Genomic DNA, 18,674 nt, shown 5'->3' with positions numbered 1-18,674 from the left:
TATATATATATACTTTAACATTTTAATTTATATATATTTAATACTTTTAAACCTGAAAAACAAAAGTCAGTGTTTGGGTTTATATTCTATGTCACACAGAGGAAGCTCCTATCAGCAGGAGAGAGTGTCTAAAATCCTTGTTATCCGAGTTTAAATTTTCTGAAAAATGTTCTTGCTCAGGGATGTCTCCATGGGTCTGTATTAGTTCCAAGAAATTTGGGTCCTTTCTATTTTGTCTCTGGAATTGAGGTTCCTGCAGAAACTACAAGGGATTACCTGTGTTCTTTGCTGTTTAACGTCTTTGCTGCAATGAGTCAGATTCCTGAAGGAGTAAACAATGAAATGTTTTAAGGCTAACTGTGGGAGATTATGTGGAGAGGAAATACAGCTATTCTGAGAGAAGACATATAAAATGTTGGCCTTTTGCTTCTTGAAATAATACTGTAAAGACCCCTTGCCTGTTGTACATTAACCACTGCAAGCATGTTATATTTGAAGTTGGGATTCTGGGGTTCAACTTTTCTCAGTTAATGAATTTTATTTTAATGTAATTGAATTTTCTTTAAGAACCCAACTTCCACTTCAGAAGATACCATTCCCCTGGGAAAGTGACTCCCAATCCAAAGAACACAGACCCTTGAGGAATTAATACAAAACTCTTGGAACCTATTTGGACACCAACAATTGTCAGTGAACATCTGCATAAATAGTGTTTTATATAAATACATTTGAAGATATTCTTACATTTTTGGCCACTTTTTAAAGCAGTACTTTTTCTCAATCAAAGGGTAGCAGGAATATAAGAAAAGCCTAACAGTAAGGTGACTCTGTGTATGTGTTTGTGCACATGCATACATATGCCTGTGTGGGGCAGGGGTGCGGAGGGGCCATCTGTGTTTTTAAAAACAATTAAAAAGGCCTTTATGCTTTAACAAGCTGAGATCTACTATGGTAGTTATGTTCTGTACAGCATGCATCACAAAGCTAAATGAAAAATTTTTAAGTTAATGGCTAACCAGTGCTTAAAGCATACACATTATTCATGATTTATTCTAATAACATTTGTGGATGACTAACTTAATAATGGTGCTGAACATCCATTATGTTTTTGTTCTAAACATGTGCCTAAGTATCTATGCCTCCTTAGGGGTGGGTTTACATCACTCAGCTATTGAACTAAGATATATAATTCCATGTCTTTATATAGGACAGGTACTGGAAAAATCATCCAGACAGGTATATAGGCTTCCACTGTGCCAGATCCTGTTCTAAACAGTCTTACAGATATTAGCCCATTTAATCTTTAGGATAACCCTCTGGAATGTAGGTACTACTGTGGTTCCCATTTTGTAGATGCGGAACTGAAACAGAGAGTGGTTAGGTTGGGTAATATGTCCAAGGCCATCCATCCATGAAATAGCAGAGCTGGACTTTGAATCCAGAGTCTGAGCAGATCCTTTGCCCTGTCCTGCTTCCCCCAGGGAACTTCATGTCTGTCCTGGCAGGAAGGGATGGGATGACTGCTGGGGAAAACCTAGAGGCTGGCTGGTTTGGTTTGAAGTAGTATGCCTCATGTGTTCTCCACTCCCTACCCCCAACTTCCAAATTGTTTTCTCTCTTTCTGTTTCTTTCTTTCTCTCATATACAAACTCACATACCTACAACCACTCTGGACCCACTCTGGACACCATGCCATAAGGTTGGCTGAGAGGTCCTTTTATCTGGGCTTTGCTCCTAAACATTCCCCTAGGAATTGTCACTGTATGACACCCAGCAAGAATGGGTAAGGTCTCCAATGCATGATAGAACTCAGTCCTATTTACATATTTTCCTGCTTTAGGTCACCCATTTACATTTTTTCCGAATTCATTTGGACAAAGTCGACATCTTGAGGGTTATTCAGATGACTTTGTAAGTCCGTTCTTTTAAAGCAGTTAGCAATGGTCTAACTTGAAAGCCACATCACAACATTTTTTTTTCTGAGAAGTCTGAAAGTGTTCTTTTTCAGCCCTGCCAAAATTGGAGATGAGGTAATGGGATGGAAAACAGCATGGGTACCCTGGACTTCCTTCATTCTGGCTGCCACTAAACATGTGTGTTAGTCCATTCTCACACTGCTTTAAAGAACTGCTCAAGACTGGGCGATTCAAAAGGAAAAGAGCTTTAATTGACTCACAGATCTGCAGGGCTGGGGAGGCCTCAGGAAACTTACAATTATGGCAGAAAGCAAAGCAAACATGCACTTTTTCACATGGTGGCAGTAAGGAGAAGTGCTGAGCAAAAGGGGGGAAAGCCCCTTATAAAACCTTCAGATTTTGCAGGAACTCGCTATCATGAGAACAGCAGTATGGGGGTAACCGCCTCCATGATTCAATTACCTTCCGCTGAGTCCCTCCCATGACACACGGGGAATTTTGGGAACTAGAATTTAAGATAAGTTTTGGGTGGGGACACAGCCAAACCATATCAACTTGCATATGTGCCTGGGAAAGAATTGCTCAAGAGGATGACGGCTGTTGTCTTGCTTCCTTGCCCCTTCCGATTCATCAAGTGAGGTCATGGCCAGTGGAGGCCAGGCTTCAGTGTTTGGGGAATTGAGCTTCGTTGCCAGGAGGCCACAGGCTATTTTGATATGGCAGACTGGCTGCACTCAGAATTGCTGGGTCGCTTCAAAAGCTCTTGTTACTGAAAAGGCTGGCAAGCACAGTCCTTCAGAGAACCATGTTTTTTTCCAGGCAGAGCAGCCGTCTTTGCAACCCCCTCACCAGACTTCCTCAATGGCAGGAAGGTTCCAGACTTCCCAGTTCCTGAACGGGCTAAGTTAGATGAGAGCCAGAAGGGTGAATGTGGAGTGATTGCTAGGATGGAGCTATCATTTAAATGGGCAGAATTCTATTTCAGACTGACGACTTGGTTTGACACTTGATGCTGATTTTGTGATACCTACCTTGACTTCTTGTATCCAGACGTGGTATAGAGCAATAGTTCTCAAAGTGTTGTCCCCAAGGCCCTTTCAGGGGGTCTGCAAGGTAATAATTATTTCATAACAATACTATAATGTGATGTTATTTGCCTTTTTCACTGGGAGGGCATTTATACTGGCAGCACAAAAGCAACAGCGGATAAAAATGTTAGCGTCAAACTGTGTTAGTACTTACTGGATTCTTCACCCATATGCACACCCACATACACCTGCCAAAAGAAGCAATTTTTCCTTAAAATAGGCTTGATGAAGCAGTAGAAATTAATGTTTATTAAATCTCAACCTTTGTGTACATGATTTTGAATATTCTGTGTGACAAAATGAGAACTACTCATACAGTGCTTCTGTTGCAAATGGACATGTATGTAAATCTTGTCCTCTTGCAAACCACTTGTACTCTTGTTTGAGTTGCTGGCTCAGCTGGCTGCTTCTTCCATGTAACACCATTTTCACTTGAAAGAGCAGCTGAGAAACAAGCCATGCTTATTTCGACTTGGGTATTTGGCAGATTTCTTAAAAATAACTAAAGTGAACCTAATATTTCAAGAAACATGATTGACAGTGTTTGTTGTTGATGATAAAATGTGAATGTTCAAGTGAGAACAAGAATTTCAGAAAACTTATATTTGTCCCAGTGACCTTGATAGTTTCATACTGCCTAAAGATTTTTTTGATTAAGCTACCTTGGGTGGTGATATTAACACATGGGATTTTTAAAATATATTGAATAATGATATGTGTTGACATTTGGAAGATCTGTATAATTCAGAAACTGAATATTTCCCAAATGACCAATACATGATACCATAAAATCATGTATGATGGAAAAAGTCAATTAAAAGTAGAAGATTGACTAAGATTTTAATTTAATAAACAGTAAGAAAAGTTGACTGATATGGTTTCAAATTTCACATGGCAAGTGACTTTTAAGAAACCATCTCTTGTCAAGTTTTGCCATGGTATTAAAATGAATATCTACAATTATTTATCTGAAAAGTCTGTTCAGATACTCCCTACTTTTTCAGTGACACATCTGTGTGAGGCCAGATTTGCTTCATATACTTCAATTAAAAACATATTGCCACAGATCAAATATAAAGAGATATAAAGAGACACACAGAGATATGCACAAAAGTAGAACAATGCCGTTCTTCTTAATTTGGGGAGAATATATGTTTATTTTCATAAAATATTTGTGTTCACATGTAATGCATTTACTAGTGTTATTTTCAAATGAGTTAAATATATATTTTAAATATTTCACAGTTATAATTTAAAATACAGTACATATCAATAGTTATAACCCATAAAACAAAAGCTCTTTGGAAACTTCAGTAATTTTCAAGAATTCAAATGACTCTTAGAACCAAAACCAGAGAATGGCTGGGATACAACATTGCAGTGTTTCTCAAGTTTCTGAGAAACATAGTATTGTTATGGAGGTTTGTGAGCTGTCATGAAATTACAAAAGTTTCCCAGGTTGGGAATAGTGACTTTTCATTATGTCTTTAAATACATCAGAGACAATTACTTAAATATTTTTATCTTTAAAATGAAAACTTTGTAGAGCTTTCATTTGTAGAGCATGTGTATGCTTATATCACACATTAAACTCTCATTCTTCAATAACTGATATAAAAACAAAAATACTGGCAATTATTTTCAATTTTAATTTATCAGAAATAAATTATATCTACAACGATGGTATGTTATTTTTAGAGCAATGCTTGGAAGTGGCCACTAAAGCCTTCTTTCTTGTCTTGCAATTTAAAGTAAGTCACAAATATTCAAGTGAATAATAAATAAACCCGTGGATATTTTGAGCAAAAGAAAATAGTAGTTCTATATGTTGACTATTTTCTATTTTGATGCTGTAACCAATAGTTAAATCTCAGTCTGCGTATTAATATACATGGAGTCAACATATAAACATATAGTTTTCTTATGTATTTTAACAAATCATATTTTCATACATAATTTAAACAGTTTGCATCATTTATTGAATAGAAAGAAATCAAACTTTTTCATTATGACATTAAATATAACTAAGCATCATGCATAACATTTTATATTCTGAATAAAATAAAATAACTTTTGTCTAAAATCACCTTTGTATCTATCACCAAAAGCAATTAAGGGATTAAAAAATATTTCTAATGGCATTTAAAATTCTGTGTTTCCTGCAAAGGAGCCCATGTTTTCTAGGGCTTCTGTAACAAAATAACACCAACAAACAACAGAAGTTTGTTTTCTCACAGGTCACAGCCGGAAGTCTGAAATCAAGGTGTCAGCAAGGCCATGCTGCCTCCAGAGCCTCTAGGGGAGACTTTCCTTGTCTTTTCCAGCTTCCGGTGGCTTCTGGCATTCCTTGGCTCGTGGCTGCACCACTCCACTCTCTGCTTCCACTTTCACCTGGCCCCTTGTTGGTGTGTCCCTGTGTCCTCTCCTCTCCTTTCCTTATGAGAACACCAGGGATTGGATTCAGGGCCCACCCTAAATCCAGGATGATTTCATCTCGAGATCCTTAACTAAGAACATCTGCAGAGACTCTATTTCCAAATAAGATCACATTCTGAGGTTCCAGGTGGATGTGAATTTTGGCAGGGGGATGCTATTCAACCATTACAGTTTCCCAATAAAAAATGATTGGAGAGCATAGAAGTAGTTTTAATAAAGTGAGCTTTGCTGTTGCACAGAACCACTCTGCCACTGATTAGCAGTTTGACCCTGGCGGGTTGTCTACACTTTAAAGCCTCAGATTCTTCATTTATAAAGTTGAATCTAGGATCACCATCACATTGGCTTGTGGTAAGAAGTAAAGGTGATTATGTAAAAGTGTACATTGTCATCACAGTCCCTGGGAGGTAGGCACAGAGGGAGTTCACACAGTAAATGTTACCAGCCGTTTGCTGCTGTTGCTGGGGCAGGCAGGTAATAATAATCATAGTATGTTCTATAAGCACACTGTCATGGCAATTATATTGGTGATAACTGAAGTATGAGTTAGCAGATTAATGTTAATGGTGATTTCAAAGACAATTAGTATACAATAATAGATGATTTTCCTGTGGAGCAGGTTGATGAAAGAGAGAGGCAGAAGGAGAGAGAGAATGAGAACCTTAAGTGAGCAGCCCAGGAGCCTGGTGAGAGCCAGGCAACAGAAGCATTGTATCCAAAGACCCACCATATTTTAAAGAACTGCAGTAGAGGCCAGACACTGGCATTCAGCACACTCCAGTATTTATGGCTATTTCTGTTCTGGGCTTGTGTTGCGTAATTATAAAGCCTGTGTCTTGATCACATTTTGGATGGTATTTGGAGGACCTGAATCACAAGACAGAGGAAAAATCTAAAGGCACCGATCACTGTGATTCCAGTCAATCCAATCTAAACCTGCCCTCAGCTGTCAAATTGATTTCCTGTCACAGTTCTCTTGGTGGCTATTTTCGAATCTCTCCCTTGTCCTCCTAGAAACTCTGCCCTTACCCCTCTCATGGGCTCTTCTGCAGGTAGCCTTGGCCCATCAGAACTGAGAAGTGGTCCACAGCACACTCCCGCCCCTCCCTCCTTCTCCCACTGACCTCCAAATGTGTGGGCCCACTGACCCATCTGTCTTCATTCCTTCTGATTTTGATGAGAAATTACCCCTCTCCCCTTTAAGACTAACTCCCTCCTTATCTACTCCGACCCAAGTGATAATTATGGTTCATAATTATCCCTTTGTTTTTTGCATTTAGTCTGTCTCCATGGAATCCTTCTGCTCCATGTGTAAATATGCCCAAGCTCCCTCTTTGTTCTTAAAATCACTGTCCTTTCCAACTACCAAATACCTCCTTAATCGTTCTGTTGAACCTCTTGAAAGAGTGGTGACCTTGCCCCCGCTTCTTGTTGTGATCAGCTGTTAATTATTAAACAATGGTTGAAAGTACAGTACAAAATTCCCAACAGTTAGAGTCCCAGTCATTTCTTCCTGACTGAGATAAGGCATGTCCCTGACTCCAGGCGGGAAGGCGGCGCTAGCCTCAGAAGCAGCTGTCTCTGGGAGCTGCCGCCTGCAGACCACAGCCCTGTGGGTTGTTCTTTTGTGTAGGAAGTTGGCATTCTCAGAAGTGTCAGTGATGGGTACAGCAAAGTACTTTTAAGAAAGTAGGGAATTTGCATAGCTATGCAGTTGGAAAAATTATAAAATAGGTTAATGCCCCAGGATAGCATAAACAAAGAGGCTTTGTTTTTTAAACTCTGAATTTGTTTCTGATAGTTTCTTCCTGAAGAAAAAGCCATAGGAAAATGTCCAGCCAGCCTCTCTACTATACTTTCCATTTGCTGAAAGCTGCAAAAAAGTCCTGAATGAAGGTTACAACTTCCCTGAAGAGGCAGCGAGAAGCCCTGAATTTTTCTCTGGGAAGTAGAGAAAATTACTTCACTTACCAAGGACACACCTCTGATGAAGACAGGACAGTGAGAAGAGTTTATAATTAGGATGGCATTTGAATATTTGCTTCTAAAATCGGAAAAAAAATTTAAAAAAAAGAAAATACATGTAGATCATAATGTGGATCATTTTGGAGTAGGCCAAACATTTTTCTCTTCTATAGAATCTTAGAAAATGTACCCTAGAAGACTTATCTTTAAATAGAAAAAGAGCATATTGGGACACATGTGTATGCCAGCTATTTGTATAACCTAACATTGCATCCTTCAGTCCTCTGGGGTTCGGGAGCCAGCCTGAGCCTTCCCCAGTGTAGAAGCCGAAGAGGAGATGCTTAGAGGAAAGATGATCGTTAAGACACATATGGGCTCTGTGAACATATGTTGATCATGTTTTCTTTATTGTATAGGCAATAAAGACTGACTTTCTAGACTAAACTTTTCTAAAAGGAATTTAGTTTAGTGAAAAATTTTGGTGAAAATTATAGTAGGGATTATTCAGTCAATCAGCAGTATAGTGGCTGACATTACATATAATGCTCCTATAGGAGATAGGAACAAATGTAAAATGTGGGGGTTTTGTCCTTGGAGAAATTTACAGTTACAGTGAGGCTGTATTTAACTGTCCTCTCTCCACACAAATTCCCACCTTTCTTGGTCCTATAGTAATAGCCAGTGTGACATAGCTGAATGTTGGAAAACTGAAGTTGAGTTCTGTCATGAGGTCAAAAAATCTTGTGTCTTGTCACCAACCACCCAAAGACTCTGCTTAGTGCCCCTGTGTTACCCAGAAGGATGGAAAGCAGCAATCCTACCATCATCAATTTTTTTTGTTACACAGTTGTCTCCCAAATTGTATGCAAATTTCACATACTATTAATATACAGTCACCAGTTATATTTCTTCAGCAACCAAATATGGAAAATGTGTGTCAACTGGTTCTACAGCTGCAATTGAGCTACATCCTTCAGAATAATGTCACAATAGAGAAATGACTTCTGAATGGTGTTTAGCCTGCATATCACTCTGATTGCCTTTAATTAGGGGGAAAATCACAAGCTAAAAAGAGTAACAGACTTGAAGTCAGTTAAAATCAGAGTAATCAACTGAGAAAAAAATGCAATCTCATAAATCTTAATTTTTAACCATAGGATAATAGTTTCTTTATTCATTAAATAACTTGTACTGCCTCTCCCTGCTTCTCAGATTAGAATTCTAACACTGATAGGAGATTTGGCATAGGAGAACTGCCTAGCCTCTGAAATGAAGGGCCCCTCAAACCCTGTAAAAGCCTAGAACAAATGAAACTGAGAAAGTCACAACCCAAGAATTAGGTTTGGGTGGCTTGAATGTAAAAACTCCCTGATTGAGAGTGATCTCAAAGTCAAAGGGGGAGAATAGACCAACTGTGATGTAAACATTTTAGCAGTGTTCTCCTAGAAATAGGGAGATAATAATTTGGCACACTACAAAGAAACTTCTGGCAATCACTTTAAAAAACAACAGTAACAAAAGCTTATCTTTAAAAACGAAAAACGTTAGGGGTGTTAAGACACCAAAATATAACTTGGTATTCCTGCAGTGGCTGGCTTTCATGAATTTATTTATTTATTTGTTTGTTTGTTTATTTATTTATTTATTTATTTTTGAGATGGAGTCTTACTTTGTCGCCAGGCTGGAGTGCAGTGGCACGATCTCGGCTCACTGCAACCTCCAGCTCCCAGGTTCAAGTGATTTTCCTGCCTCAGCTTCCTGAGTAGCTGGGACTACAGGCACACGCCACCACGCCCAGCTAATTTTTGTATTTTTAGTAGAGACAGGGTTTCGCCATTTTGGCCAGGATGGTCTCAGTCTCCTGTCTTACCTTGTGATCTGCCCGCCTCGGCCTCCCAAAGTGCTGGGATTACAGGCGTGAGCCACTGTGCCCAGCCAGCTTTCATTAATTTTAAGAAGGGATCAATGCCTTTCATGATTTTTTTTTTTTTTTTTTTTGAGACGGAGTCTCGCTCTGCCACCCAGGCTGGAGTGCAGTGGCCAGATCTCAGCTCACTGCAAGCTCCGCCTCCCGGGTTTACGCCATTCTCCTGCCTCAGCCTCCCAAGTAGCTGGGACTACAGGCGCCCGCCACCTCGCCCGGCTAGTTTTTTGTATTTTTTTAGTAGAGACGGGGTTTCACCGTGTTAGCCAGGATGGTCTCGATCTCCTGACCTCGTGATCCGCCCGTCTCGGCCTCCCAAAGTGCTGGGATTACAGGCTTGAGCCACCGCGCCCGGCCGCCTTTCATGATTTTTAGGTCAACCTAGTATGATAACCGAGAAAGAAGACTGTGAACACATGTGACTAGATTATTTTTCTTGGTGGAGTGAAAAAAGAGCTTTTATTTTCTTCATAGCGGTGTGCCTGAGAATTTAGGGGGAAAATGAAATATGAGAAATGTGTGATATGTATGGGAACAGCTCTGTGAAATGCATATTTGTCTGTAAGAGTTATCTTCAGCAGTTACCTCCTTCAAGCTTGTCAGAATTTTAAAACTGTTCATTTCTGTTCCACTCAAAGAGAGATCTATCAAGACCAGCCTCTGGAGTGCCACAATGTGATTAGCCAGAAAAGAATGAAGGCGCATTAGGCACAGGGAAATCACCGACGTGTCCTATGGTCATGAAGCAACATGTGCTCCACTAATTATTGTTCTCTGTGACTGCTCTCACGTCTTGAAACTCTCCATGACCCATTGTGGAAATCCTGTTCATCTGCCCCTCACCCTCTCCCCAAAGAATGAAAAATAGCAGATTGCAAGGCTGGACTTGTCTAATGAATGTGATTTGTTTTTGTGGAACCAAAGGCATGAGAGGTTTTGGAGGCTGTTAGTTTGACACTAGATTTGTGAAATGACTTCATGGTTCACACCATTCGATGAGTTTAATAGGCAGGGTGTCTTTGCTTGCTAGATGATAATCTGTCCAAAGGCATTTTCTTTGTTTTTCTATGTTTCTAGAGCAAAGTGACCTTTGAAGGTAGGCAGGATCATGTCTCTGACTTCAGGCAGAAGTCTATTGAACATGGGGCAGACATGGAATCTTGCATTATAATGAGAATGTCCTCAAGATACAGCGGACTCCCTCTGTGGCCTTTTCTTTTCCTGGAAGTAGTCTTGCTGCCATCTGAGTGACCCCTAACGCTATAACCTAAGGCTTTTCCTGGATTTTTTTTCTGACACAAATAGCTAGTTTTCTTGTACTCTATAGTAAATGCAATTTTTGGTGTTAACGCCTTTTATGTATTCATTTATTAGAGCATTAAAAACCAAAGTGTTGGCCAGGCACAATGGCTCACGCCTGTAATCCCAGCACTTTGGGAGGCCGAGGAGGGTGGATCACAATGTCAGGAGATCAAGACCATCCTGGCTAATACGGTGAAACACTGTCTTTACTAAAAATACAAAAAATTAGCCAGGCGTGGTGGCGGACGCCTGTAGTCCCAGCTACTTGGGAGGCTGAGGCAGGAGAATAGCGTGAACCCAGGAGGCGGAGCTTGCAGTGAGCCGAGATCGCACTACTATACTCCAGCCTGGGTGACAAAACGAGACTCCATCTCAAAAAAAAAAAAAAAGTGTTACCTTCTTTATATTCAGGTAACTTCCCTTCTCTACAGAATTTTCCCTCACTCCTCCTCCCTCCCCGCAAAAGCCCAACAACTTGGTTTGTTCAGATAGGTTGAAGATTACTTTTTTTGCAGTTTATAACAAGAGCTGATGTTTAATAGAGGTGTTGGATTGGATATGGGTTTATTTTGGCGACTATTTGAATATATTAATTAGTGGTAACATATCGTTACTTAGTATTACAGCAAAATAGCTTGATTCTCTGGAGAAAGAAGCTTCGCGAGCCTGGATAGTAATACTTTCCATCTATTTAGATGTGATTGCCTGATGGTGCCACCCAAACTAATTAATAATGACATATTAGCTAACATATTGCCGTCAGCAGGTGGCTGTTTGAGCAGGGGTGAAAATGGCAGGTGCTACAACAAATTGTTGTTCCCTAGAGAAATGTGCAGAATTCTTCTTTTAAAGAGTCTTGATGATGTCTGCAATATGATTTTTATTTTTTGGGCGCTTACAAGGCTTGGAGAGGTTGGAGAGATAGAGACTAGAAAAGCAAAACTAAAGAAAGGAGAACAAAATTGATTTAACCTTTTCCGCTAGTTTTCCAATTCAATAAGCAAGTGGTTGGATCTAAGCAGCACAAAATTCCCAGGAAAGACTCAGGCATCCTTCTTCTTCCTTCCAACTTTCCTTTTCTTCCTCTTGTTTGTCCATCTAGATCTGTCAAGGGATTGTGGGCACACAGCAGAGCCCTGACAGATGGGCAGTGCAATGTAATCTACTGCTGCTTTTCAATTTCAGAGGGATAATTGTGACAATGAAGGGGTTAAAACTGTCAACAACTATCAGAGCTTGGAGATAATTAGTGTAATATAAACCCAAGAACTTTGATGGCAAAGACCACACAGCAAATGAATTCGACTAGGTTGCTGCTTTGTAAGAAATACCTAATTAACCTCTTTCCAGCTCACATACAACTATGGTTTTTATATGCCTATGTGAAAAAGTTACTGTTTATACATACAGATGATAATGATTAAATATGATTGTGAATCATTTTTACTTTGGAAGATGCATTTCGAGTTAGCACGTGCAGCTACAAGCTGAATAGATAAATGCTCTTCCAGCGTGAGATAGGTTGCCTTTGGAATGTCTCACAATGTATTGACTATTGCTATAGTACTAACGTTGCTAACATGTAGTACTGAGTAGTGTGACTTAGGATGAACTATTATAAGGTATATTTTATCTAACCTTTTTTTTTTTAAGTTTCCACCTCTTAGAAGGAACATAAAAGGAAAATAAAGTAGACCTTTTTAAACAAAACATAGGCTTGACAAGGATAAAATACATTCTTTGTTAATTAGCTTGAAAGAGAAAATTGATAGATAACAAGCAAAAACTCTTAGGACTGTTCTTCAAAAGTCCATGTGGTAAGCAGAAAGAGACAAGTATGACTTAAAAATAGGAGCAGAAATCCACGATGGACTAGGGGAAGAATGGGTAAAGGAGAACTTCAATAACCCAGATATGTTCAAATCCACAGGTCCCAATGGCTGGCATCCTAGAGTACTTAATGAATTGGCCGAAGTCATCACAGAACCGCTAGATATCATTTTTGAGACCTCGTGGAGGACTGATGAGTGCCTGAAGACTGGAAAAGGGCATATTTAGAACCTTCTTTCAAAAAGGGAAATGGATGATGACCCTGGAAATACTCATCAGCTTAACTTTTTGCTTGGACAATTTCTGGAATAATCAACTTAGTAAACTGGGTAACTGGCTTATAGCAGCTAGAAATAAGGCAGTGAACTATCACACATAAAGAAGTACTGAGTTCATTTTTTAAGAAGATATCATTATGAGATACAGTGCTATGCATTTCTTGGCATTCTCCCTTCCATTCGTAATGAAAACAGATGAGGTTGGCTAAGGCATTTGAGTCATAACTTACTTTAAGTACAATATAACAAAAAGGTAGATTTCTGATATTAAGTAGTAATTATATTATTTCCAATTTTGCTTTTAATTTGAGAACAGTAGCTTTAATTTTTATATTCTAGCATACATTCTACTTCATTTCATATAGGACCATGTTTTCATAAGATAAGATATACAATTCTATGTAGAATAGTTTGATGAAGGAATTCTTATTTTAAGGTGCTTTTATATAGTTATTTTGTATATTGGTACAATGATAAAGCTGATGAATTAAGGAACATTACCAAGGGAAGACAATTTCTTCTAACTTCTCTTTTTAAATTTAATCTGGCTGAGGTTTAGTATTAGGACTAATAAAAGTGTCTTGCTCTGACATGTATCAAGCAAGAGCCAGCTATTTTACTTCATAGCTAGTTTCTTGCACTCTATGGAGACTGCCAGGGTCACAGACCACAGCCCGTTCTGAGCTGCAGTGCTTTATCCAACCTTGCTCTTCAGGCTTCTGACTTCAGGCCTGTGGAGGCCAGGAGGTGGGCAGTGGCAGTGGCCTGAGGAGCCCTGTAGCACTACGGCCAAAAAAGAGAGTAGATTGAGGTGGGGGGAAGAAATTAAGATGAATCTAGAATTTTTCTAATTCTTACTGTTCTTGTGTTTGGATGCTCGTATTTTTTTTTTTATTTTATTATTTTATTTTTTTGAGACAGAGTTGCTGTGTCACCCAGGCTGGAGTGCAGTGGCACCATCATGGCTCACTGCAACCTTTGCCTCCCAGATTTAAGGAATTCTCCTGCCTCAGCCTCTTGGTAGCTGGGATTATAGGCACGTACCACCACACTCAGCTAATTTTTTTGTATTTTTAGTAGAGACGGGGTTTCACCATGTTGGCCAGGCTGGTCTCAAACTCCTGGCCTCAAGTGATCCACCCACCTTGGCCTCCAGTAATGCTGGGATTACAGGCGTGAGCCACCACACCTGGCCTGGATGCTGGTAGTTTTATTTTCTGCTTAGAAAATGCAACCATGTTGATGGACCAAAAACTTAGTTGAAAGAAGCCATGGCAAAAGATGTTGACATGCAGCAGGCTCCTGAGGCTGTCAATTTTTGAGAGCTCCCAAGTAGTACTGCATTATGGAATCTACTACTTAGAAGTACGTACAAGATGTAAGTTCCTATCAGCATTGTCATGGTAAGAAGAATAAGAAACTCTCAAAGGAAAAGAAACTTACATTCACTTTTTCTTGGTCCATTTTGGTTCCTAAGAATAGATAGGCAATTAAGAGGGATATTAGGTTTCTAAGGGCAATTTTAATACAATACTGCTTTAAAAATCTGAAGTTTAAATAGTTTAGCTATTTCTATAGGTTAATTCAGGCACGAGTAAAATCAGTCTCATTATTATATACAAATGTAAGGAAATTAAATTTTAAAAGAATGTATAGGTTGTCCTTAAACTATACAAAAGCTTGTAGTTTCATAAGGATTATATTCCAGTTAACCTTTCATCTTTTTTTTTTTTTCAAATGAACTAGGGTCTTTAAAATTCCTAAGATAAATTCTTTTAAGTGGTAGGGGAGTCTGTATAGATTACAGATATAATTTATTGTGATAACAAATGGCTTCCTGTTTGACCTCATTTCCAGGTGTTGCGTCTGTGGCTGACTTATTTCACAGATGTACATTTGCATGCACTTGTTGAACTTTGCTAGAAAGAACGTAAGTTTTGAAAAATCTGTTACTTTCACTGTCGGCATTATGAGGCAATCTACTGCAATGGAAAAAGGGTTCCTTGGTCATTTCAAGTTTTATTTTGTGTTTGAGTAATATCTAACTTCAATTAATTTGCCAAGTTTAAACCTTTCTGTGTCTGCTGTTAGAATTTAAAAATAACAATGCTCTACTTAAAGTAAGAGTCACAGTCAGCAAAAAAGCCAGTGGATTTTTAAAAGACATCTTAGTTAAAGCTAGAGGAAGAAAACTTTCAAATAAGCGAGAAGTATTGAAGGATGCCCATGAATTCCTTTGCATTAAAATCAAGATGAGGTAAGAGGTAAAATAGAAGGAAAGGAATTATTTTACAGTGAATTGTATCTGGAGACAATTAGTCTTAGGAGGAGTATTTTTTTCAGTGTTTTTTTGTTTTATCTAAACACCAATAATATATTTAACTTTTGAATATAAAAGAAGTAGCAATTGACTAAATAAATGTTATAAAACTAGAGTATTGTCTTGATTTGCATTTCCTAGAGCATTAAAAGAGACTAATTACAGACTTTTACTTGATAATATTGAGGAGTTTGGAGGGTCATAACAAAATTTTCTTTAGTTCATCTTAAAATTTAGGGAGGTAAAAAAAGATTTTATTCACATGAAAGATTTCTTGGCATAGCGAAGGCATAATGTTAAGGGCTCTTTCCTTACCCATGTGGGAGCCGAACCAGTAATTGTGGGAAAAACTGAATTTATAGCAATAAAAGATAGTAGTTTCTCAACCTGGAGCATTCAAGCAGTTTCTCAGTTCAGAGGTATTTGTAGCATCTTGTTGTTATGCAATAAACAATGACAACAATAAGCATTGAGTCTGCACTTTGGAGTTACTCAAGTCTTAGTTTAAATTCTAAAATTATTCCAGTAGTATTTTCCTGTGGTGAATCTGTTAAGGATGTAAGCTATACTGTAGCTTGGGGAATCATCTTGAGCAGTTATGAAACTCATTAAAGCTTCTTTTCCCTTGTCTGTAAAATGGGAAAAATAAATACCTCTATAGTTCTTAAGAGGCTTAAGAGTTTTACACCCACATACAGTCCTTGGCTCAGTGCTAGGCGCGTAGCAGGTGCTGACTGCCTCTCTCCCTTCCCTTCTTTACTCTCAGTTGTCTTATTTCTTCTTATGTAGAAGAGATTACCTTAAAGCTGACTAGAAAACTCACACATAAATTGACATTTCCTTATCATTGCCTGAAACCCACTGAATAAGTCCCCTTTGATTTCTCTAAGGAAGGATAAAAATGGCTACAGTACTGGCTCATCATAGCAGTTCAGTAAATGTTTATTGATTGAATGAAAAGAATTTGATTTAAGGAAACAATAACACTCCATCCTGGGCAAAAGAGCAAGACTCCATCTCGAAACAAGACAAAACAAAACAAAACAGCAAATTCATAAAGGACGGCAGTTTCAAGTCTGGGGAAATAGGCACATAGACAGATATGAAGGTATTTCATTAGCTTTCTTCTTTTTATGGCAGCTTCAGATTGACAAATTTGATGTACAAATGAGTGAGTGGCATATGTATATTTTCCTCTGATTTTATGACTGATTTACAAATTAGGAGTGCAAATGGGCTATTCCCTGGTAGCATCTTCTGGGAAGAATCCAGCCAAGATACAAAGCAGATGATGGTGGATTGGCAAACTCTTTTCTATGAAAAGAAAAACCAAATATACCAAGGGCTGGAAAGCACCTGCTTGAAAATTGATATGAGCATGTCTGAATTTTTCTTTTGTAAGAGCCTGAGTATTGTTAACAGCTCACTTGCACGGGGTTGAAAATAACAAAAAAACAAGTTAACGTAATTAAAATGCTTGGACAAAACATTTGCTTTATATAGATTCTTATATGTAATATTCAATTAGGTATCAAAATAGGTTCAGGCAGGTGGAAGAGTTCTGAATTTTCAAGGCAAATAAGGCATAAAGGGTGGAACATTGCATCTAGGGATGAATAAGAGAAATAAGTGAAAGTCTGATCCTACACTGCCAATTCTCAGACCGAGTACAAAGTGTTAGGAATTTTTTATATCAACTGACATCTTGTGCTTAGAGTAAAGCCATATAGATGCACACATAGTTACTTTATTAAATCAAACAAATTGTGCAGAGCAGAGCAAATCCATTAGGCTTTCTCTTTTCGAGTTTTCTAATTTTACTCTTATTAACTCCCTCAGTTGTCATCAATTACATATTCCTACATCAGATATTTTACACTATCAGAATCTTTGATTAAAAAATCATCTTCAGCTTTACATTATTAATCTCTGAGGAGATAAATAACTTTCTAGTCCATGATCATTAATCACTACTATTTTAGATATTTCCATAAAAGGCTTAAAGGGAAAAAATAATGGTAGGTACTTCAGAAAAAAATGGTGGGGCACGGTGGCTCACGCCTGTAATTCCACCACTTTGGGAGGCCGGGGTGGGCAGATGATTTGGGGTGAGGAGTTTGAGACCAGCCTGGCCAACATGGTGAAACCCTGTGTCTACTAAAAATACAACAAAATTAGCTGGGTGTGGTGGCGTGTGCTGTAATCCCAGCTACTAAGGCAGGAGAATGGCTTGAACCCAGGAGGTGGAGGTTGCAGTGAGCTGAGAACGCGCCACTGCACTCCAACCTGGGCAACAGAGTGAGTGAGACTCTGTCTAAAAAAAAAAAGAAAGAAAAGAAAAAATGAAGAACATAACTTTTCTACTTATCAAATGGATAATTTTTAAAAATTGTTTAAACTCCTGGAAATTAAGTGTTATTCTTTATTACTGCAGTTGAGAAATACCTTTTAACAGAGGAAAACGAGAGGCTAAATTCCATGTTTAGAGCTAAGCAGTATGTTTTTTCTTAACAATTTTGCCAAAATTTCTTCTACCTGACCAAAAGGAAGCAAATCTACAATAAATCTACTTTCTAAATATTATTTAAGATGGGAAATGTCTTTTATAGGTATATTCTCTATAATACCCTTAATTAGATGAATTATCCCTTATCATTCCAAAAATGAAATGCTGTGTTAAATATCTCCAGGGCAAAGTGGTATGTTGACTGGGACAAATGTTAGAAATTGTATTGTTCATTGCAGTTGTTGTCCTGTTCCCCAAGCTTGTCAGTGTTTAGAGATACTATTTGGGTTATTAAAGCCATTGTTCATAGAAAATTTCTGCCCCTACAGAAGTGTGTGCATGGGCCTTGGAAAATCTACATGTGTATATCTGAGTAGCCAAGCACAGATTCACTCTAATTGAAAGCAGCAGTTTGGTTTTGTAAATGTAATTGCAACTGACACTTTCTTTTTCCTTTCAGTTATTATTATTTTTAAAAAGGATGTTATGAGAAGGCACTATGAAAAGCCTAATTGGAACAACATTATGAACCATGTAATGTACGCCCATGCACACGGTGATTTGCAAACATATGTCCACTCTTCAATAAATGTTACGGCTTTCACAGCGGTTCCGCCTTGGCCTCTTTTGTCATCTTCCACATTTTGATGAATGTGGTGGAGTTTGTGCATTGTTTAAATTGACAATATGTAAATGTTTATGGTACTATAGCATTATGGTCAGCATGGAAAATCAGAGTTCTAACTGGAAAGAAAGAAAAAAGTGGCTCTTCCCACACTGCACACCAAAGTGAAATAAATCCATTTTATGAGCTGGGATTCTTTGGTATGGTTGTTACATAGGAGTATGTTGTAGCCTTCTCTTGTATGATTCTGTGCCAGTCATGGCAGCTCACCACGGTGGGAGATGGGATGGTGGGGGCTGTCGGATGGTAATAGGGGCCATGTATGGAGTTTCTGTACCTGTGTTTCTGCTGTGGTTCCCGCAGCCCCTGAATCTCCATCACCTGGAATGTGTTGTGATTCACCTCCAGATAAGCAGTATTTCAGTGGTCATTAGACACAGAGTACTGGATTTGAATCCCAGCCTTACTACTTTCTGGCTTCAGG

The 18,674-nt window shown here is 38.5% G+C and overlaps 1 protein-coding gene across 3 annotated transcripts in view; it reads left to right on the top strand.

Annotated features, from left to right (window-relative positions):
• The window catches only part of SAMD5 (sterile alpha motif domain containing 5), a 64,970-nt gene extending 46,796 nt beyond the window's left edge, over positions 1 to 18,174 (top strand). The window contains exons 2-4 of one of the 3 annotated variants that reach the window (XR_001886674.1): positions 12,562 to 12,790; positions 14,597 to 14,669; positions 15,950 to 17,100. Coding sequence is in view for 1 of the 3 variants with exons in the window: in XM_017877612.1 (XP_017733101.1) it covers positions 12,562 to 12,624 (63 nt within the window). In the remaining 2 variants the exon portion in view is untranslated. Of the gene's footprint in view, positions 1 to 12,561 lie in introns of all 3 variants that reach the window. The other 2 variants (XR_001886673.1, XM_017877612.1) reach the window with 2 other exon arrangements.
• Positions 18,175 to 18,674: the final 500 nt, after the last annotated feature.

The sequence above is a fragment of the Rhinopithecus bieti genome, unplaced genomic scaffold, assembly GCF_001698545.2.
Source record: "Rhinopithecus bieti isolate Rb0 unplaced genomic scaffold, ASM169854v2 scaffold_10706, whole genome shotgun sequence".
Lineage (NCBI taxonomy): Eukaryota > Metazoa > Chordata > Mammalia > Primates > Cercopithecidae > Rhinopithecus > Rhinopithecus bieti.
The sequence above is the reverse complement of the archived record's forward strand: the minus strand, read 5'-3'. Positions and strand labels throughout refer to the sequence as shown.